Source organism: Dermochelys coriacea, chromosome 10, assembly GCF_009764565.3.
Source record: "Dermochelys coriacea isolate rDerCor1 chromosome 10, rDerCor1.pri.v4, whole genome shotgun sequence".
NCBI classification, from domain to species: Eukaryota; Metazoa; Chordata; order Testudines; family Dermochelyidae; genus Dermochelys; species Dermochelys coriacea.
In genome coordinates, this window is record NC_050077.1 from 19,718,976 (window position 1) to 19,742,550 (window position 23,575).

Genomic DNA, 23,575 nt, shown 5'->3' on the forward strand with positions numbered 1-23,575 from the left:
GTCAATAAAAATCCCCGTTAACATTTAAACTCTATATGCTTAACTGCCCACTTCAAACAAGAATCAGAAGAGAGAGTCATCAAGAAGTAGGGTTAATTATTGTGCTCTATTCTACTAGGACTGCATTTGTCTGAGAATTCCAACAGTTCAAATTTCTTCTAATTAATAAATAAATAAATAAATAAATAAATAAATAAAACAAATTACAACAACTTAAAGGCAGCCCTCCAGCTGGCAAAATGGTCACATGTAGCATGAGAGTTTCAGAAAAGGCAGGACCATAGGCCACGCATATTGCAGTTGTGATGCATTTTAACTTCAGGAAGGAAGGTATAACTTGCTGCATCCACTTCATGAAAACTGGAGGTCTACACAGTTCACATTTCGTACATAAACTTGAGATTTACACAACTTTTGCAGTGGGAACATGGGCATATATATCAGATATTAACACTAGTCATCAAGCCAAGGACTGTCTTCATCTTTGCCAGGCAAATATTTGGCATTTAACTAAAGATAATTTACTCACCGGGCAAGCATTGATTACATTGCTGTGCAAATGACAGCTAACCTTAAATTGAGTTTTTGAGCTATTTACACACCCAAGATATAGTTCTCCAGTTCATACAGATCCATATAAACTTCATATTTCATGGAGCTATTGATTTAACAGAACTCCCCAATAGCTAAATCTAATAGAATTAAGTGGATGGGTGGAAAGATAAGAAAGCTGACACCCCCCGTCCCCTCCCAATAATAAAGGCTGAGAGGTAAATCAAAACCATTTTTATTAGAATTGTCCCTTCAAAGTTATCTGTGAAGATGAATTTATTACATTTTTAGACCACCAAGAGGCTTCCAATAAGGAGACAAAAATGGTCTTCGGCATGGAAGAGCTGTTCAGAATGACAACAGAGCCATTTAATTCATTATTTTAAAACAAGATAATCTGTAGATGCCATAGAAAATTTACAACCAAAATGTAGTGACTGACAAAGGGCTCACATAGGATAATAAAAATTTCAAGTCAATAAAGTCCACAGATTCATCAAAAATATGATTTAGTGGCCATGCTTCTCAAACTCCTTGGGCTCCAACCTGACAGAAGTGTCATTTCATGCAATCATTCCTTTCACCTCACGTCCGTCTTGTTTTCTGTTTTTTCGCTTGTCTCTTTGCATCCTCTGGGCCACCCATGTCTGAACCTGTCTGTCCAAGCGCCCGCACTCCTTGCAGTCGACTTGTCAGCTGTAACAGCAAGGGAATAAGCTGGGAAAGAAAGGAGAAGCAGGATATAATAATGATGGTATATGCATTTAGAATTATAACACTCTGTAGTAATTCTCAGCCAAGCATTTTATCAAACAAGTTGTAGACATGCCCTTTGTGCAATAGGTTCAAAGCCCGGACCCATGGTAAATACTGAGTGGGAAGGGGTCTAATCCAAACCTCTTGGAAATCTTAAATGCTCAAATATTGTTTCTGTCTAGTTGAAATTAAATAATTAATGCCTACTTTGAATTCCAACAAGCAAAACATGTAACGGCATTGGTGTTCTGATCCCAAAGAGAAGAGAGGTTTGAGTCACTATGAAGGAAGTACAATAAACTTACATCAAGGACAGCTGTGATTGGTTATCTGGCATTGTTCTTTCCAGGACCATCATGAGACCAGCAGACCAAAACACAGAAGCAGCATAGGGACTAAAACACTAGCACTAAAATTAAATATGCAGGTATTTAAGAAACCCTAAAGCATTTTGTTTCTTTTCTTAACTGACATTTAACCCTGTTTTCTTACTTCTATCGAGACATCCACATCAGTGTACCCTCATTTTAGGCAACACAGTACAAAATGGTCTAGGGAGTATTAGAATAGTAAAAAACAGAACATTTCCTACCTTATCATGGTTGTAACCAGCTAACAGCAGGAGCAGTGTCAGAGGCAATGCGATGTAGGATCCTTGGGGAATATCTTGTTCAGGCAACTTTCTCTGCAAACCACAATGACCACTGGTTTCAGAACATTTCTTGCTGTTTTACCTATTAAATCTCTCAACTTTAAATGACTAAAAACTGATTGACAATAGAGTTGTTCACCACTTACTATGTGACCAATTCCTTTCAAGTGACATTGTAGGAGGACTATGTCCTCCATTGTAGAAGCAATCTTCATTCAGCTCAGCTCACCTGTTAGCTGGGGAGTTTGTTTTTAAAGCTCATGAATTAAAGTGAGTCACCACACTGCTTTTAATAAGGTACATTGTGATTTACCTGACAATACCTAAATATCGCCAATTGCATGGACTATTCTACAACAAACTACACTACCAGAGGAGCATTCCGGCACACCTGCATCCTTCACCCAAAACTGTCATTTCATGTTTCCCTCCTATTCCACTGGGATCTAGATGTGCACTGAGGCAGAAAAAAACCACCAATTTAAATGCCACACACAGAAAACATGACTACACTTCCAGAGGCAGAGCATGATCATACATTTTAAGACCTCTCTCTCTCTCTCTCTCTCTCTCTCTCTCACAGGAGGGAGGGAGTTTAACTCCAGGTTAGTTTGGAGAATCCCCCCACTTTAACCGACAGTCTTGGTTCCAAGTCACATTCTTTACCAGTGGTAACTAAGGACTCTCCTAAGTGACACTCCTTACCCGGCTAAGTGTCATTATGGAATTACTATGGCAACCTCTTTCCCTTTTAAACGCCAACACATTTCAGCCGTTAGCCGATCTGAATTACAGTGTCATGGCTGCAACTCTTTCATGCCACTGCCATCACTTACTCCACAGGCGCTAGGTATGGCAGCTTATATGACAAGTATTAGGTCACTTGATGTTTGAGGCCTCATATGTACACATGTTCCTCTGTGCACCAGAACCAACTTGCACTGAAATCAATGGCAAGACTTTCACGGGAGACAATGAAATTAGTGGAAGTCTTGCCATAGGCTTCAATGGAAGTCTAGAGAAGCGTACAAGCTACAATACCCAGGCACAGTACCTCAAGTTCAACTTTGAAAATGAAAAAGTTAGAACATTAGATACTTACAGTGGGACTGAAGACCAAAGTGATATGTTTGTGGTATCCAGTGGCAGTGAACGAAACTTGCGGTAGAGTGTAATCATACTGGGATTTGGACAGTGTGGAATCCAAGAGCACCACATAATTCTGGGTGTAAAAAACAAAATCAACTGCCAGCTCCTGTAGAAAATATCAGGTTCATAGCCAAGAGAAGATTCAAATGTAACAGTGAGTTTAACAAGCAGCAAGCCTTCCAAGACACCTTTTGCTCCAGCACAAATACAGATCACATTTGTGCCACAAGCACAGATCACATTTGTGCCACAAGCAGTTGGGAAATAACGCTAACATCTTTACGAAAAATTGAAATGAATAACACCAATAATTAATCATTAATATTACCTCTCCATCCCGGAGCAGTGGTGGGAAATGGAAAAATAGGGACTGGCCTAAGGAGACTGTTTGAATTGGGTTGTCAAGATTTTCACTTTTGTAAAGCTTCACCTGGGAGAGTGGGGAAAAAGCAGAAGAAAAAGACAGTTACGAGGGCGTACAGTGATAAAGATTGTAGACGTCGCCTGTATTACGGGAGAACAGCACTTCAAAGTACAGTGCACAGATTTTAAAAGAAAATGCTGAAGTCAACCTGGCAATTTAGAACACCTGGCACTGTCAAACTACGGAAGTTTAAAATCCCACAAACTGGCTTGATATCTTGTAACCTGAAATCTCTAAGCTTGTAAAAACTCATCTGCTCCTAAGTACCTACTAGGGCTTTGGATTTTATATATTTTTATATAAACTACTTCTGCACCTTCACGGTAATTTGTTCCCCTTACAATTTAATGAATTTTGCATGCTCAAACAACCTCTTCCTTTTTCATTGACCAGGCAGTTGGAAGGGCCACGTACAGTCCTTTCAGATGCAGGACAGCTTATTCTCATCAATTCCGCCCTTTATTTCCGAGATTTCAGCTCCAACCAGAGCAGCGATTGCCAGCTGTTCTGTCAGCTTACGCATCCACAACAGGCTAAACTGAGGTCACAAAACCTCCGATTTGTGTTTATGCCAATCCTGAATGCATCTCTCTCCAGGATAAAAACCTCTGCATTAAAATACAAGAGCTATCGTCACCCACACATGCAGGATGCATGCAAGAATCAAAGGTTGTAAGATCAAAACTAACAACAGAACATATGTGTAGGCTTAAAAACTTGAAAATATATTTCATTCTGTAATAAGATGCCTTAGTCACCCAGGCTAACTTGTAGGTTATGAATTCCCCTGAAAGAGCAGAGAATCATTTACACACAGCCCTAGAGCAAGGCATTTTTCCTTTACTCCTGTTCTGTGCATTTGGTGCTTCTCAGGTTTCAGGTAAAAGCCAATGACCTGGAACTAAGGTCTTGGTAACTGAAGGGAGAAAAAGACAATCTATTTATAACCCTATATCTTGCCTTTAATATTTTCCCGATTGCCATTAACAGTCCAAATAAAGCAACTGTTTGAGGCTGGGGAACACAGCATTAAATCCTATACTCAGGCACTGAAACAATTTGGCCTGATTTTCAGATGCCTGTAACACCCCCATCTCCCACTGAAGCTAATGTGAATGTGAGTGGCTCAGTTCCTCCTCTGAAAATGAGACCAAATTATTTCAGCACCTAACTTCAGGCACCTGAGTTTAAAAATTTCAGCCATGCTACTCATTTCCTATACTGTTATACACAACTGTATTCTTGTCTGTGCATATTCTTAAGATAAGTTTTCATTCATGTGATCTCTTTTCCCTAATAAAACCATGGGTTTCAGAGTAGCAGCCGTGTTAGTCTGTATTCGCAAAAAGAAAAGGAGTACTTGTGGCACCTTAGAGACTAACAAATTTATTAGAGCATAAGCTTTCGTGAGCTACAGCTCACTTCATTGGATGCATCCAATGAAGTGAGCTGTAGCTCACGAAAGCTTATGCTCTAATAAATTTGTTAGTCTCTAAGGTGCCACAAGTACTCCTTTTCTTTTTGCTAATAAAACCATGTGTCAAGACTTCTAGCAGCACAGCTGTTTTAGGGTCAAATCCAGTTCTCTGATCCAGATAGCAGATCTCAATTCTAACGTTCTACTCTCTTTACAGAGAGGCTCTCCCAATGGGAGAGCAAACCATTAGATCAGAGAGCCACTGGGCCAGTCCAAAAGAGATCACTACTCCTTAGCCCTGGACAGTACCACTGAGAGCACTTTACTTTCAGTGTCTCCAGTCACTGAAATCTCAATTTTAACTAGAATGCAAATTCACCTTTAGTAAGTAGTTGTAGAATCACTACTAATTCGAATATAATTTATAGTCTGGCTACTGACCAATTGCTAGCGACCTAAGACATAGTTATCTTAGAGTTGAAGAAAAATACTCTGGAGTAAGATCAAAGGGCTGGCTTTACACTTACCCATAATGTAGAGAGATACTCTGAAGAGGTGATCACATTTCCACTTAAATCAAATTGGTTAATTTGTCGGAATGCTATAATATTCACATCATCGATGTCACTGTTACCAACCTACAATATACAAATGTTGGAACATTTACATTGCTAGGAGGGAAAATTAACAGAAAACAGATGCTGCTCAGAATTTGAAACAAACATTGGTTTTCCTACGATCATAGTCCCATGGAAACTTGAAATCTGTTTCCAATCACAACTGTTTTTTCTCCATTGCTTGAGCAGGGCATGCTCATTTGTAAATACCGAACCATGAATTATCAGCATAAGGCTGCCTGGTGCCATGGTAACAAGCACTGTATTACTAAACTAGGACCAGCATAGAGAAATATAGAACATGTAGGCTAAATTGTAAGACCACCATCCTTGAAACAGTCTAACCTCTTTTGTGTGGGGGGGGGAGCGGGGGGTGGCAAAACAAGACCTGACCTGACCTCTCTACCAGGCCTTTCCAGCAGAGTTAAAATTTAAATACTATGTGCTTTTAACACCACATTCTGATTGATGTGAGACAAGAATATTTTTCTAAATAACCTCAATTAAAAAAAGTGGTTGTGGGTAGAACGGGTGCTTCTGGTTTTCCATATCAAAAAGGGACACTGGTCAAGACCTCAAAACTAGCTATATCATGAGTAGGAGGAATCTGGAGGGTCTTATATGTTTGAAAGACAGAACCCAGAGCCCTTCTCTAGCAGGAAGGAAATAGCATGCTAGCTAAGATGAGAGTAGGACAAATTGGTGTACATTGGCTAACATTCACAGCACACTAGCACTGATTTGTCGTCTGTAACTTGGGTGGCCTCTTCCCTCCCACCTAAGGAGCAGGCACACTTAGCATGAAGAGTGCAAATGCTTAAAGAATTCTTCTCCTTTCTTTTACTGTAGTGAAGGAAAGCCTGGTCAGGCATCTGTTTTAGCTTGAGTAATGACCATATCCACAGAAAGATTTTGAACAACTAATGGCAGGCTAATTAACCTTTGTGGATGTCAAGAGATAAATGAGAAGCAACTAATCTGAATCTTTAACAATGGAGGAATATTTATGAAATCTGATAAGTTTTAAGTTCAGGAGGTTTTTATTAAATTTTATGAAGATCTACAGAGCTGAACTGGTAATTTTGCCTGCATGAGGACTTCATGATTTGGACCACATAAACAAACGAAAACAGAAAAGATATCTACCATGTGTAATTAAGTGTAAAATACAATAAATAATTTAAAGACTTGCACATGCTAAGAAACAAAATTCTTGAGAGTTGCTAGCTAATGTTTAATTTTCTATGGTAAAGGAAATCCAGAAACGGTGTCCTGTGTTAATTCCCTAGAGTCAGGTACTTGGTGACTGAAGATCCCTTATTTCAAACTTGGTTCCTATTGGGGCTTCATTTAGTTTAAGTTTCGGTGCCAATATCCAGCATGAAGACATGGATTTGGTGAGGGTACCTTGTTTGAACCCTCTGGTTTAAAACAGAGTCCGCCCAGCTACTCCACTGATGGAGGACATGCCAAATACCAAAACAGACTCAAGATGTGTACAGCTCAGATAGAGATCTGAACTTTCTTAAAAGTGCAAGCAAGGACACACCCAGGATTCCAGATCAGTGTGCAGAGCTATCAAAGAATTCTCCCGGCACTGTTGTTATTCTAATATGACCTATTATAGTGACCAAGTGTAAGTGACCTACCTGATCCCTAATGAGCCACGATCAACCTTTTGTTTATTTCCTTATACAGATGCTCTGGGGAAAGGAAGGACTACAATTTGGCTACAATGGATTCAGAGGGGAGAGTGTCCTTTGGGAAGGCTGGACTCCACATCCAAAGTCACAGGGGTGCATTTAACTTCAAGGATGGAGGAGTCTTCAGGTACTATTTGTATTTATTTCAGAGTAGCAGCCGTGTTAGTCTGTATTCACAAAAAGAAAAGGAGTACTTGTGGCACCTTAGAAACTACCAAATTTATTCGAGCATAGCTCCAATAGCTATAGCTAATAGCTATAGCTCACTTCATCGGATGCATCAAATAAATTTGTTAGTCTCTAAGGTGCCACAAGTACTCCTTTTCTATTTGTATTTGTTACCTTGTTTTTATTTCTGGTTATAAACCATGTTCTCTTGAATATAATCCTTGCTGACTGCCTCAGTTTGAGTCAATGTGCCATCTTAAAATTCAGGTCTAGGGCCAGAATTTCAAAGTTAATGGGGTGCCTAAAGATGCAGATAGGCCCCTGTTGGTATTTTCAAATGCACCTCAGCAGGGTAAGAAGCTAGCTCCCATTGAAATATCCAACATTAAATGAAACCTAGCAGAGACAACCAGCAACTCTGATGCCTTTTAATAAAAAGGTTCAGGTTTAAAAAGATGCCAGAAGAAATTACCTCAACTGCACGATGCTGTGGTAAGGCTCTTTCAATATGATCGTTGCCTTCAGCTTTGAGCTGGACATGATACACACAACCAGGCTAAAAAACAAAATTCAGACAAATCCCATTGTTCAGTTATGTTAGAACCTTTATCATTAACAGAACTGAGATACTCAAAAGGCTTTAAAAAGTTGAGCATATTTCAGTTCATACTTCACCACCATAAATGAATGCAGCCCTAATCACTGAAAGTTTCTCCTGCCCTGCAATAAAAATGTCACTGAACAACACTATCTAAAAAGAGAGGCTCCCTTCCTGCAGAGACAAGAGAAGGTTTAAAGGTCCAGGATTGTACTTCCATTGGTTTATTAGAAGAACTGTCTGCTGTGCAACATTTTACTTAAAAGAAAACGCATTAAACAAGATTTAAAAACAGATCAAATAATCCCTGTCTATATTCAACAAACACTCTGTAATTTGGACTTTTGAAAAGCGTAATTATGTCAGGTTAATTTAAGCTGCCATCAATGAAGTAAGGACAGCACACCTTGAGGCAGGAAACCATAGCTGTGCAAAGCATGACAAAATACAGGAGTCAAGGCTTCTGTTTATGATCCAGTATTCTATAGCTGATCCTAGATATGCTAGTCCAAAACTTCTGCTTTCAGGTTTCATCCAGAACTGTTTACTGTATTTAAAATATGCATGAACAACTGCCTGATAAGACAGATGTGTTACTGTGGTAATACTTTCACATAAGAAAGTAAACGCTCTCTTTGCCTAGGATACTAGTACTATTCATTTGTATAGTCATACCCATTAGATAGATCACACATACTGCGTGTTATTCTAGCTGAACAAGGGAAGTGCAAAAGGGGTCTCCCAAGGCCCCCACAGGATACGGACAGAAAGTTCTGTAGGATGTACACTAATGAATGTTTCTCTTTTACTAGAGTTAACAATTACTATACCTCCATGTCTCCTATCAAAGAGAGCCAAGGGAGTCTGATCAGGCAACTGTGATGGGAAAATACTAAGCTGTGACCAACTATAAAGTGCATTTTATAATTCTGTTAACACACAACACTATAAAAGCAAACAACGCTGGATGCATTACAATCCTTACCAGAAGTCCACGAAGTCTGAATTTACCCTCTTCGTCTGTTACTGTATCTTCTCCATAGATATTACACTCTTTCTGCCCCACAGCTTCTACTGAAACTCCTTGTTCAGGTTCCCCATTTAAAGAAGAAACTGTACCATAGCAGCTAGGGGTAGAAAAAGTGGATCCATTACTACAAGTGTGCTGCTGCTGACACACACATTAAGACACTCCACTATTACAAAGATCCAAAGAAAATAATGCATCTGTTGTATCATTTACCTGGGCTGTTCCAAACTTCTTGATGGGAATCACATCTTAAAAGGAACGGTTTAACACACACATCTCTGTCTCCCACTGGCTGTGGTGCAAACCCGTCGCAGTGCAATTGCCAAAACTCTTTCAAAGCAATGCCCTTCCTAGAAATGCTTCAACCCATGCTCATTCAATCATGAAACCAAATCCATGTAGTATGCATTTTTAAATGAAAACTGCTTTTATGATGCACAGTGTGAGGAAGTTAAGTTCTACCTTGAAAAGCCCCCATAAGCAACTGGTATAGAGGTATGTCAGGAGAAAATGTGAAAGTTTGGCTTCATGACCATCCATGCAGACCTGAGGGCAGTTTTGGGTAAACAAGCTAAGCGGGACAATAAGGTATCTCAGCTCTACTCACCTGTAAGCTGTTCTGTGACCCGTTATTGTGATTTTAAGATTCTGTCCCTCCTGCACTTCAATCATTTGAGATGACGGTTCAAAGCGGAACTCTTTCATCATAGGTTTAAAGTAATACTGCCCTGGGCTCTGCAAAGAGGCATCAAGCAATTTCAGTTTAATGCCATTAATATACCCGTAATAATTCACTTGGCTCCTACCAATTGCATTTCCTGAAGAGTTCCATGCTATATAGGGTAAGGTTTCCCCCCCAACAGCCACATGCCGTGCTGTCTTTCAGAACAAAAAAAGAAAAATGTGAGAAGCACAGGGAACATATGGGACCATAAACCAACGCAGCTCTGCTGGAAAAGAGAGTGTGAAATACAAAGTGAGATGGAACTGCAGTGTCACCTTTAGTACAAGACCTCAACAACAGGTGAGTGACCAGGAAAAAAAAAAAAAAAAAAAAAAAAAGATTTATGGGAGGAAACATGGCTCATGTGTGTAAATCAGGGGTATGCAAATTATGGCCCGCAAGCCAGATCCAGCCCAAAAGCTCCCGCTGGGGAGCGGGGTCTGGGGCTTGCCCTGCTCCGGCGCTCCAGCCAGGGCGCAGGGTTGGGGCCGCACCACATGGCTCCCGGAAGCCACAGCATGTCCCCGCCTCAGCTCCTACATGTTCCAATGAGAGCTGCAGGGGCGGTGCCTGCGGATGGGGCAGTGTGCAGAGCAGCCTAGCTGCGCCTCCGCGTAGGAGCTGGAGAAGGGACATGCCACTGCTTCCAGGAGCCGCTTGAGGTAAGCGCCGCTTGGAGCCTGCACCCCCTGAGCCTCTCCCCCAGCCCCAACCCCGATCCCCCTCCCACTCTCCAAACCCCTCGATCTCAGCCTGAAGCACCCTTCTACACCCCAAACTCCTCATCCTCAGCCCCACCCCAGAGCCCACACCCCCAACCAAAGCCTTCACCCCCTCCGGCACCCCAACCCCCATTTTGTGAGCATTCTTGGCCTGCCATACAATTTCTATTCCCCGATGTGGCCCTCAGGCCAAAAAGTTTGCCCACCCATGGTGTAAATACTGGTGTGGACAATACCAACTGGATTCCATCCTCAAAGAATCCAAGCGTATTACAAACTAATGTGTTTGTTTTGTGTTTACAAGCTGCATCTAGAACTGCAGGCCAGCTTAGTCTGCCTGCTATTTGGGGAGGGTCAGAGTAGGAGTCAAGAAAAACAGTCTTTCCTGATTAGTTTTCTCCCATTCCACTCACTGAAATTTGGGGTGTTGCTTATAAAATTGTAACTTACCACTTGCTGGTGGACTCATGTCTATCATGGATGGGTAAGACAAGTGGAGAGAAAATATGGGCTCCCAGTATTGAGGGGTATTGCTAACATCTCTATTTTGGAGGGCAAGGTGCGACTGAACACAAACATACAGATATACATCCACAATAGAGAAAATCATAACTGCATGAACGTTACCAGGTTGGAAAAGGTCAGCATGCCATTGTCCTGAGTAAGGAGGTTAGACCGGAACACCCCTCCACTAAGGGATAAGAGAACTCCGGCAAGAGGCTGGTCATCTTCAGCTTTAATCTGTTTTTAAAAAACAGCAGTGATCAATGAACATTAGCAATGCTACTGAACTCTGCAATATACTTCATAAGGCATTAACACCATCAGGAAATTACTGACAGTGCCAAAGTAGTTATGAAAACAATGGCCTAAATTAGGAAAACACACAAAGCCAGTATTTTGTAAGCAATTCTAACACCTTCACTGTAATACGTGCAATATAATTTCTGCATGGTAAATCAGTCCACCAGGGAGATATGTTCCACTGATTAGTGACACCAAAATCATCCCAGGGCAAAATCTGCCCATGTCCCACAATTATTTCTCTGCATCTGCATTTGGGTTTTTTGCTCGAGGCTTTGACTGCATACTCTCTTGTGAGGAACTAGAAGCGTGAAGAACATTACCTCAAAAGTCACTCCAGCAAGAGCAAAAGCTTTGAAGTCCCCAACTGTTCCCTCTACTTCAGTCAAAACAAACCCTTCTTTCTGTGCAGTAATGGTATATTCCAAGTCACTGTGGAGTGGGCCAACACTGCAAATAAAAGGAAACAAGAACCAGTAAAAAAGGAAAAAAAAAAAAAAACCACCAAGAAGCATTCAAATACTACACACATACACACAGTTTCAATTTTATACTCCCCACAGCATTCAAACTAGGGCAACCCAAAAGACACAAACAATTGTGCTATTTACCTATAGGCACCTCTGTCATCAGTGAAAACTGTGATGAGTGGTGAAGTCACTCCCTTTTCACCAATGATAATCTCAACGCCTTCCAACTCGGGATGAATCTGCCCTTCCAAAAATAAGCCTGCCTTTCCATGAATCTCTATCAGTTTCCCAGGGCAGCTTTCTTGGAAAAGAAAGAAAACAGTCAGTAACAGCAATATCTCAACATCAACAGAAGTCACTGCCTGAGGTTCTTTGGCCTGAGTGTTGCAGGAGGTTAAACCAGATGATCATCAAGGTCCCTTCTGGCCTTAGAATCTATTAACATTGCCCACGCTCAAATCAGTCAATTGAATTTCAAAACTTAACCCACATGTACCCAACACTGAAGTTCTAGATTTACTAGATTAACTCTTAGATAAAGCACTGTGTATTATACAGGCTTGGAGAAGAATCAAAAGGCCATACTACACCCACAAATGACTTTAGTATTTCAAAGCTTGGCAAGCATTTATTTTTTGGGGGAGGTGGGGAGGAGGCAGCATGAGGGAGGGAGACACCTCATGCCACATTAAGAACAACATTATCTGGAAAAAAAAGTCTAAACCAATTTGTGTGCAAGAATCAAAAACAGTGCAGCCTGCGACAACATTCAAATCTGTATGAGACACACAGGCAGTCCAACACTTTCTTGGAGGTATCAAATATCAGAGGCCATTCACCTAAGAACCCATGGCATATTGGGCCTAGGCAGAGAGTTTGTAACTGTACTGCAAACTACCTGTAGATGGCAATGATATTATAAACAGATTTGTTTCATGAGGACTATTCTTTATTAATTCATTATAAAAAAATCTCTGGCAACAGAAACTGAGATTTGCCAGTTGAACTGTAAGATGAAGGAAAAAATAGAAACAAAATAAAAATCTATCCAATAGCTAATTGATAGATCTAATCACGATCAAAAGCTAAAGTCCATTCCACTACAGATGTACTCTCTCCTCATCTGTATAATGAAAGACCTGACCATTTAGCTCTTGCTTTAGTAATCCTACCTTACAACACATCTTGCACCCATTTTTTTTCAAATTATTATTATTATTATTATTGATATTGTTATAGTGCCTAGTGGGTATGAACAAGGACTCCTGAGGGAAAACATCTCTCTTTATTAACCTGTAGCTCAAACACTAACATTTTCAATGTTCAGTAAGTGAAATTAGGCCATACAGAAACTGTGCTGCAATTGAAAGGAGCTACGTAATGCCAGAACAACCCTAGAAGAACAGTTTATAAATTGGTCTGTGGGAACGTGACTTGGCCATACACTGTACATTTTTTTACTATACTACACATATTTACCTCCACTGACAATTGTTTCCACAGAGGGTGGATAGAAAAGCAGCTCTTTTGATGAAGGTGTCACAGTGATTTTCTCTCCAGACCTAGACAACTCAAACAAGACCAAAATTAGCAGCTCTCATAACACTGCCTAGTGATTATAATGCCCATTAAGAGACTTTAGAAAAATCAACTAACAGTAAGCTATTAAACACTGACACTATGTCATACAATTTCCTCTTTAGGCTGCAGCCACAGAACATTACCACAGGCACTTAAGTAGCTTGGACACGTTCCACCCAGATGACAGTGGTGCACACACAGTGTGGGAGGACACAAGTTACATAACATTAGACAATAGCACCAAGAAAATGGTGCTGCACATCTGTGCGCCATAGTACCTTGCCCAATACGAAAATTCATATGAGAATGGTCCTTGAAGTTCCTCCACCATTTCTTGTACTGGTGGCTTTGTTCCTTCCTCTTCCTGACCCTTCTTTTCTCTCTCCTGTCTGCGAGCCTCAATTTCTGCCAGCTGTTGCTCTCTACGCAACTCTTGCAGTGACTTCAGGGGTCCTAGAACTAAGTCAGGTTCACTGTCAACTGAAGACCTGAAAGTGGAAATGGAAAAACGAAACAGTCTCTTTGGAATTGAGGCCATGTGCTTGTTACATCTGCAATGACACAAGCCTCTCTCCTTGTTCCACATTGCTCAAATCTCTCCAGTTCCCTCATTTTCTTTTTTCCATCCTTCTTTGAGGCTCCTACCTATTCCAAGTATAAGCAAAACTAAAGCAACTTCAAAAGCAGAACCAACTTCCCTCCCACATACCAGCCAGCTAGTCCTAGACATGCATGTTCACAGAAGACACAGAAAGCCTACCACCAACTTGGCCGAGAGAAAAATTGCCTGGTTTACTCTATAATGCGGAAAGATTGAGGCTTCACATTTTGAAGCTACTTGACCAGAGCAGCTCAGTTACACAGAATAAATGCAAGCCTGTGAGAGCGCATATTTCATTTGCCAGTGCTCTGAATCTTTAAAAACCTTAGTGAGAGCCCTGCTTAGAGGTGCAAAGCGTGCATGGCCAAAATAGCTACAAAAACTAAAATCAAGGGGACCAAATGCTGATGCTGAAGGAAAGTAACTTCAAGTATCAGAGTGGTAGCCATATTAGTCTGGATCTATAAAAGTAGCAAAGAGTCCTGTGGCACCTTATAGACTAACAGACGTATTGCAGTATAAACTTTCGTGGGTGAATACCCACTTCATCGTTATGCTCCAATAACTTCAAGTAACTAGTCTTCATAAACAAAAACAACGTTTCAAGTCAGGTCTGGCCCCCAGTTCAAGTTGTGAAAACAAACTTGGCAGAAATTAAAATCAATAGAAACGTTTCTATATATTTAAACAACAATACAACCCCCTACAGCATCTGAATCCCAAACACTGTAGCATTAACGTTTATACAGCATTCTGGGTGCATATGGTGGTGCTTTTGAACTAGACACAGCACTATATGATCATTCCCTCGGGGAAAATGAGCTAGAACCTGAAAGCTGAGCTGGCTAATCTAATTTTATTTTCCAAGCTGAAGAAAATATACATCGGAAAAAGCGAATCATAACTGTGAAAAGTCAATTCCTTCTTTTACATTTAGTTCCATTATAGTAGTCTTGCCCATGCTTCAGATCCCAGGAAGTAGGAATTGTTAAAACAAAGAGATGGTTTTTAACATAAAGAACTGTCCTTTTAAGATCTGGGACACAGTTTTCCTTCATTTCATAAAAGGCACTTTGGCCAGAAAGCTTGGAACAGACTAGAGCAGACATGTTCTGTGGACCAGCAGCAGCAGTCTGAAGAGCATTTGCTGGTGGTCTATGGCGAGCTGGCTGGTTGCATGGTATTGTATCTCCTTGTTTGTGGCTGCTAAGAACTGTATTTTAAAAAGCTAACAATTCTTTGCTGTTACTCTTCCATGTTAGTAGTTGCTATAGCTGCCACAGGCTTGTTATACTAAGAGAGATGGGGCCCTGCAGGGAAAAGTACTCTCTGTTAAGATGATTTCCATACTATAAGAAAGCCTAAGAACCCCAGTCTAGAACATGTGAATATCAGCAAAGCTCTAGTAAAGCTCTGATCATTAGCAGCCTCATCCAGCGAGATTTGGCAACTCAGACAATTATAAGTGTTCACAAATCAGTGCTCCCTTGTGCGCTGTGTGTTTAGCTGAACATAAATGAGCACAGATTACACAGAGTGTGTAATCACTCTGCATGGTTCTCTTTTTATAGCCCTCTTTACATCAGTAACAGGCCTCTAAAACAGAAGACTCTCTCTTTGAAGTACTAAAAGAGAAAAACAGATCCCAGGATTAGAGAGTTCAGAACAGGCTAATACGTCGATTCCCCTTTAGATTCCAGCTAAGGGGCAAGTCACTAAAAATATGAATTCTTGGAAAAACATAATCCAGGTTTTTTTTACCCTGGTACAAATAAGTATAAAGGAGCTAAATGGAAATCAGGAGATAACGTTCAAAACAATCAAGAAACACTTATACATCCATAGAGAATCCTAAGCACACAGCACGACCTGCCACTCAAGAATTCTGTGGCTAGAAGTGGGATCACTCAAGAAGCAGTCACACTGCTGTGCTAGAGACTGCAGTATTAAAAAGCTGAATAAAACTTTATGCAATAGATGTCCTTTTTTTACCCCAAGATTTCTTTGTTCTTACTTAATCGTAACAGTCACCTCCATCAGTTTATCTGTTGTTATTGTTCCCAGGACATGGTGTCGAACTGCAGTGAGTGTCAGAATACTGGGAGAAGACCTGAAAATCAAAGCAGCAAAGAGGTGAACTAAGTATCTCCCCCTTTTAAAAAACTGAAACAAAAGCATCTCATTTAGCTGAATTTTCCCCCAAAAGTCCCATTCACTTTACAAACTTAGAAATACAAGTTAATATAGGAAAGGCAGCGTGGTCTAGCTAATAGGACACTGGTCTGGAAGTCTATTCACAGTGCTGTCACTGATCTGTTCTAGAACCTTGGGCAAGTCACTGCTTTACTCTGGGCCTCTGCTCCTCCTTCCAATCTTTGTCTGTCTCGTCTATTTCAACTGTATGCTCTTGGGACCAAGGTCTCCCACTATGCGTTCGCACAATGGAGTCCCGCTCTTGGTTAGTATCTCTGGATGCGAGTGGAATACAAGAGTAAAACTACTCCACCCACCAGCCAGGTACAACCAGCTCGGGTAGCTCACCATTACACAACAGCAGTTTAAGGTGAATACTTTATTCAATAATGACAGCAGGCAAAAGCAATGGAGGTAGAATGCAACTACTATGGCTGGAATTTAGTCACAACACTATGGGGGTAGTTACACAGAGTGCAATTCGTCTTCTCGTGCACTTTGTTACAAATCTTTTGCATGCCAATCCTGACAAGTGATCAATGTTCTATGTAAAAAGCCATTTTGATGTTTGTTACAAAGAAAAAAAATAGTTATTCAGAGAAACAAAGCTGTGAAAAATATCAATTTAAAAATGACAAAAACATTTTGAAAGCTTACTAGTTTTAAAATATGGATGAGGCAAGTTTTTGGCCATATCTAATGAACATGAATGTGTCTCGCCTCTTTCTAACATTGTTGTGATAAGGACTCCCTCTACTGGTTAAAATGACTCTCTGTCAACATTTTAAGCTTGATTTGATGAAAGTCCCTGGTGAGGAAAGCATCTTGAAAGCGTATTATGAAAGATGCATGTCAAATGCATTGGGTAACATTTGTTCTTACGTGTCATAAGTGTAGTACTCGTGCTCAAACCGGTGACAGGAACGTGGGGTCACTTCATACACACCTGAAGAGTCAAAGACAGAAGCATTGAAAAGATTGAAGTTTTTTATGTTAATATTCAGCAGGATTCTAAGGACAGCTTATAATCAAAATTGCGCCATTTAAAGCAGTTAGTTAAATCAGTGCGACCCCTTCTGTGGGCACTAACAAATTGTTTTATCTCACTTGAATATCAGTCACTAGAGAGGCACTATGGGCTAGTTCCCAGATTTTCCCAGACTACACTGATACAAACAAAATTAGGCAGCATGGCAGGTGGGGACATGCACATTCTGTTGTGATACTTGTGTGGACACAAACTGAACAGGGTTACTTGTAACCCTTAAGGTGACCAGTCTCCAATTGGTTACTGACCACTGCAGTATCAATAAGACAACTGAAGATCAAGGCCCAACACTGAGTTAAACGCAGAGTTGTGTGTTGATGTCCCTGCTAATCAGGCTATCAGGGCATTCAGCACAGAAAAGCTTTAAATCAAACTTTCTGAAGTTCCTTTTTCTGCTTTGAAAAATCTTTGGTATCTTCTATTTCAAACCTATCCCAGAAGGAACCCTGGATTGCGATGAGACCTATGGGATTTGTGATGTCACATTCTAGTAAGGGAAAGCCCAGTTATGAACAAATATATGAATGTAAATGGTCAAAGCTGTATGGAGTGGAAATCTATCAACTTCATGAAAAAACTCGTACAGATACAGACAGACATCATCTTCCTTTCCAAATGCAAACAGATGGACATCATACCAAAAGGACTGAAGGTAAAAAATCCATTACAATCTACATACCACACAGACTATGCTGACAGCTTGTGTCACACACTCTCAAAGAAACTGCAGAACCACCTGCTCAACATCCTCTACAGCAAACAGGGAAAGATTAAGAATGAGCTCTCAAAACTGGATACTCTCATAAAAAACAACCTTCCACAAAAACTTCCTCATGGCTGGACTTTACAAAAAGTAGACAAGCCATTTACAACACCCACTTTGCTTCTCTACAAAAGAAAAAGGACACTAAAACTATTAAACTACTACATGCCACAAGGGGCCACAAAGGTGGTTCCCTTAACCCACCCAGCAATATTGTTAATCTATCCAACTATACTCTTAGCCCAGCAGAAGAATCTGTCCTATCACGGGGCCTCTCCTTTTGCCCCTCCACCCCCACGAACATGATACAGTTCTCTGGTGACCTAGAATCCTATTTTCAACGTCTCCAACTGAAGGAATATTTCCAACACACCTCTGAACAACATACTAACCCACAGAGACCTTCCTAACAACACTACAAAAAGAAGGATTCTGGGTGGACTCCTCCTGAAGGTTGAAACAACAGACTGGACTTCTACATAGAGTGCTTCCGCCGACGTGCACAGGCTGAAATTGTGGAAAAGCAGCATCACTTGCCCCATAACCTCAGCCGTGCAGAACACAATGCCATCCACAGCCTCAGAAACAACTCTGACATCATAATCAAAAAGACTGACAAAGGAGGTGCTGTTGTCATCATGAATAAGTCGGAATATGATCAAGAGGCCACTAGGCAGCTCTCCAACACCACTTTCTACAAGCCATTACCCTCTGATCCCACTGAGGGTTACCAAAAGAAACTACAGCATTTGCTCAAGAAACTCCCTGAAAAAGCACAAGAACAAATCCGCTCAGTCACACCCCTGGAACCCCGACCTGGGGTATTCTATCTGCTACCCAAGATCCATAAACCTGGAAATCCTGGATGCCCCATCATCTCAGGCATTGGCACCCTGACAGCACCCTGTCTGGCTATGTAGACTCCCTCCTCAGGCCCTACACTACCAGCACCCCCAGCTATCTTTGAGACACCACTGACTTCCTGAGGAAACTACAATCCATTGGTGATCTTCCTAAAAACACCATCCTAGCCACTATGGATGTAGAAGCCCTCTACACCAACATTCCACACAAAGATGGACTACAAGCCGTCAGGAACAGTAGCCCCGATACTGTCACGGCTAACCTGGTGGCTGAACTTTGTGACTTTGTCCTCACCCATAACTATTTCACAATTGGGGACAATGTATACCTACAAATCAGCGGCACTGCGATGGGTACCCGCATGGCCCCACAGTATGCCGACATTTTTATGGCTGACTTAGAACAACACTTCCTCAGCTCTCGTCCCCTAATGCCCCTACTCTACTTGCGCTACACTGATGACATCTTCATCATCTGGACCCATGGAAAAGAAGCCTTTGAGGAATTCCACCACGATTTCAACAATTTCCATCCCACCATCAATCTCAGCCTGGACCAGTCCACACAAGAGATACACTTCCTGGACACTACAGTGCTAATAAGCAATGGTCACATAAACACCATCCTATACCGGAAACCTACTGACCGCTATTCCTACCTACATGCCTCCAGCTTTCACCCAGATCACACCACACGATCCATTGTCTACAGCCAAGCCCTACGATACAACCGCATTTTCTTCAACCCCTCAGACAGAGACAAACACCTACAAGTTCTCTATCAAGCATTCTTACAACTACAATACGCACCTGCTGAAGTGAAGAAACAGACTGTCAGAGCCAGAAGAGTACCCAGAAGTCACCTACTACAGGACAGGCCCAACAAAGAAAATAACCGAACGCCACTAGCCATCACCTTCAGCCCCCAACTAAAACCTCTCCAACGCATCATCAAGGATCTACAACCTATCTTGAAGGACGACCCATCACTCTCACAGATCTTGGGAGACAAGCCAGTCCTTGCTTACAGACAGCCCCCCAACCTGAAGCAAATACTCGCCAGCAACCACACACCACACAACAGAAACACTAACCCAGGAACCTATCCTTGCAAAAAGCCCGTTGCCAACTCTGTCCACATATCTATTCAGGGACACCATCATAGGGCCTAATCACATCAGCCACACTAGCAGAGGCTCCTTCACCTGCGCATCTACTAATGTGATATATGCCATCATGTGCCAGCAATGTCCCTCTGCCATGTACATTGGTCAAACTGGACAGTCTCTATGTAAAAGAATAAATGGATACAAATCAGACATCAAGAATTATAACATTCAAAAACCAGTCGGAGAACACTTCAATCTCTCCGGTCACTTGATTACAGACTTGAGGGTGGCTATCCTTCAACAAAAAAACTTCAAAAACAGACTCCAATGAGAGACTGCTGAATTGGAATTAATTTGCAAACTGGATACAATTAATTTAGGCTTGAATAGAGACTGGGAGTGGATGGCAGGAAGTAAAACTATTTCCCCATGTTATTTCCCCCCCACCCCCACTGTTCCTCAGATGTTCTTGTCAACTGCTGGAAATGGCCCACCTTGATTATCACCACAAAAGGTTTTCTTCCTTCCCCACACCCTCCCTACGTGCTAGTAATAGATCATCTTAAGTGATCACTCTCCTTACAGTGTGTATGGTAATACCCATTGTTTCATGTTCTCTCTCTCTCTCTGTGTGTGTGTGTGTGTGTGTGTGTGTGTGTGTGTGTGTGTGTGTGTGTGTGTGTGTGTGTGTGTGTGTGTGTGTGTGTGTGTGTGTGTGTGTGTGTGTGTGTGTGTGTGTGTGTGTGTGTGTGTGTGTGTGTGTGTGTGTAAAAATCTCCCCACTGTATTTTCCACTGAATGCATCTGAAGAAGTGAGCTGTAGCTCACAAAAGCTTATGCTCAAATAAATTTGTTAGTCTCTAAGGTGCCACAAGTACTCCTTTTCTTTTTGCGAATACAGAGTAACACGGCTGCTACTCTGAAACCGGTCAAAGATCAGTGGCTCTGATCCAATTCAATGAAAGTTTCTGACCTCAATTTGTTTATGAAGAATACACTATCCCTAACTGAAGAACTAAATAGTATGAGAGACTTCATCAGCCTTACAATGTATTTCTATATGAACAGGACTATAGCAAACACCCCTCAGAGATTTGAGAGACCCCAGAAGATTTGTTACCTTAAAAAATGTTAAACTTCCACCAATGTTTTAAAATCAACATTATAAAGAAGCTACCTGGCTTTGAAAGACAGAATCGGTTAACTCCTTTGGACAAGTTATAAACACCAACATTCTCTGGTCCATTTCCATCCTGGTAAAATTCCTGAATGAGGGACCCCAATACAAAAGATTATCAGCAGGTACCAACACAACAGTATTTACATGGCAAATACTAATTATAGCACGTTTACAACAGTTTCCAACCAAAGATCTCTAAGCCCTTTACAAATGCAGTGAGGCAAATCTCAGAGCTCTAAACCTAAATACTCTTGTGAATTAAATATTGTCCTTATTTTAGAATCCCGAGGAGAGGGGCAGTGACAGGAAGAGAGATCATTTGCCATTGTCACATATGAAGTCAGTAGCATAGCTGGGAACAGAACTCAGATCTCCTGACTCCCATTCCTGCGCTGCAACTATGGGTATGTCTACACTACAATGTAAACCCAGGGTTTGTGGGACACAAGTCAGTGGACCCATGGTTAGGGAACCCTGGACTTGAGCATCATCTACATTGAATTTTAACCCTACATTAAGCCTTTTCTAACTCGTGCTCAAACCTAGGGATATGGCATCCACACCGAAGTGCACAGACCCAAGTCGAAGTAACCATATCCTAGAGTGCCTAGAACCTCTGAAATGTGGCCGCTCTAGCCATAGGACCATGGTGTACTTTTTGGGAAAACTTCACCACCCACTTTGCAAAAGCCTTGATTGGTTTGCTCCCCATTGCAAACCCAGGCTCTCTGATAGTGTGCTTGCAGATCGGTGATCAAGAGAGAATGGGTTAACACAGACCTAAGCTGCTGCCATTTGCAAAGGGCAGGGGGATTCCACTTACCAGTGACCTTCACACAAGTCTACCTAATACTCTAACACCCGTGAAATGCGTTGGACAGAGCTTTCAAACAGGAGAATAACTGCAGAGATTCCAAACTGCATACACATCAGACTGGGTTCAACTGTGTTTGTAAGAAAACGTAAGAGAATGTGTCATGTACATACCAGTGTAATTGCATGGGAAAGAGAACACCTCAGCATATACCCAGTCTGCCTGAATTCTATTCCAGACACATCTTCCTCCAGAACTTCTAGCTCCAAAGATTTATTCTTCCAGCACCAGTCTTCATGTACAATGCTTACTAGAAAACATGCATGACAGAGAAACTCTTTATGATTTATAATGGTGGGAACAAAGGTTGTCCTTGTTGCATGGATGTCTTATATGACTCTGCTCCCCAACAAAAACATGCCCACAGATGTGACAACAGGTTTGGGGCAACCTAACCAGCAACACATAGCCATGCAGCATCACTGCTAATCCAAGCACATTTTGCAACTGAAAAGCTGAACAGCAAAACCTCCAAGCTGTTCCAATGTCCTGATCTCATTGTGGGTGTGACACTGTCAAAGGTGCCTAGAAAATTTCTCCTTATAAGACTGTTTCAGTGCCAGGTTTAAGAGGGAAATATCAGAGAGCAAACACTTTACAGTGGCCTGGTAAGGGTTTCTAAAACGCTGTTAATGATAGTCACTCAATTACTACAGGAGTTGGGAGAGTGACAGGTGGAAGAATTAGGGCCTGATCAATGCTATCAGTTTTGGCATAGCTACATTTAAGTCAGCGGCCCTTTGATTTAAACCAGCTAAAGATCCAGACCTGCATTCCCAGAGCCCATGGGTCGATTGTAGATTGATTTCAGGGTTGGATAAAAACGGCAAGAAAAATTGAGGATATTTATTTGTAATATTTTCCAACTACTCTCAAACACTGTATATCTGACTTGTAAGGCAAATACTGTAGTACAGTCAGTTTAAGGACTAGAGCCAGTTTAAGGAAAGGAAGCAGATTACAGTTACAAATTTAGTTACTGAACTAGCGTATTGAGAAATTCTCTCTAATCCCTACTTTTGTATTTGCCAGGTAGCACATTCTCAAATGTGAAAGCCACAGAGTCCATCTTTGCAGAGAGTTGGAGGTTGCGCTTTTCTCCCTGGCGGCTCACGGACTGCAGAGCCACCATCAGATCACCACAGGAGTCTGTGAAAACAAGCAAGACAGACAAAGGAATTACAATGACTTCTAGTTTGCAAAGCAAACCTGTTTTTCACTTCCTGAGTACTATAACTACAGGAAATTAATCTTTTAAGGGGATTATTTCTTAGGCACTCATTTACCAAATCTTTGCTGTATTTTTTTTTTTTTTTTTTTAGAGAGTTTTAGTTCATTAAACCACAATATATTCTTGGGGACCAGCTTGTGATCTACTGGGAGCTGACAAGCAGAGGCCCAGATTAGACTCCTGGGTTCAGCCTCTATACACAAGTTGCAGGGCCTTGAAACACTGCCGAGACAGAATGCTCAGTCCCTGGGGAACAATTTAGGTGCATCTATGACCAATTCCACAGAGTTCTGACCCCAGTCCTTTCTGCTGAAGTTGCTGGGGGTAGGGGGAGAGGGGGATTTAA

General features: G+C 41.4%; 1 protein-coding gene across 2 annotated transcripts in view; it reads right to left on the reverse strand.

Annotated features, from left to right (window-relative positions):
* Positions 1-771: 771 nt before the first annotated feature.
* Positions 772-23,575, reverse strand: part of LOC119862007 (nodal modulator 1) — a 35,637-nt gene continuing 12,833 nt past the window's right edge. The window contains exons 14-31 of one of the 2 annotated variants that reach the window (XM_038417819.1): positions 23,016-23,147; positions 22,112-22,248; positions 21,122-21,209; positions 17,044-17,107; positions 15,983-16,078; positions 13,646-13,855; positions 13,266-13,348; positions 11,928-12,087; positions 11,640-11,766; positions 11,140-11,253; positions 9,674-9,801; positions 9,022-9,163; positions 7,911-7,994; positions 5,478-5,588; positions 3,438-3,539; positions 3,063-3,182; positions 1,901-1,993; positions 772-1,269 (exon numbers count right to left, since the gene is read on the reverse strand). In XM_038417819.1, coding sequence (XP_038273747.1) covers positions 1,138-1,269; positions 1,901-1,993; positions 3,063-3,182; positions 3,438-3,539; positions 5,478-5,588; positions 7,911-7,994; positions 9,022-9,163; positions 9,674-9,801; positions 11,140-11,253; positions 11,640-11,766; positions 11,928-12,087; positions 13,266-13,348; positions 13,646-13,855; positions 15,983-16,078; positions 17,044-17,107; positions 21,122-21,209; positions 22,112-22,248; positions 23,016-23,147 — 2,123 coding nt within the window. In that variant the 3' untranslated portion in view covers positions 772-1,137. Of the gene's footprint in view, positions 1,270-1,900; positions 1,994-3,062; positions 3,216-3,437; positions 3,540-5,477; positions 5,589-7,910; positions 7,995-9,021; positions 9,164-9,673; positions 9,802-11,139; positions 11,254-11,639; positions 11,767-11,927; positions 12,088-13,265; positions 13,349-13,645; positions 13,856-15,982; positions 16,079-17,043; positions 17,108-21,121; positions 21,210-22,111; positions 22,249-23,015; positions 23,148-23,575 lie in introns of both variants that reach the window. The other variant, XM_038417818.2, reaches the window with a different exon arrangement.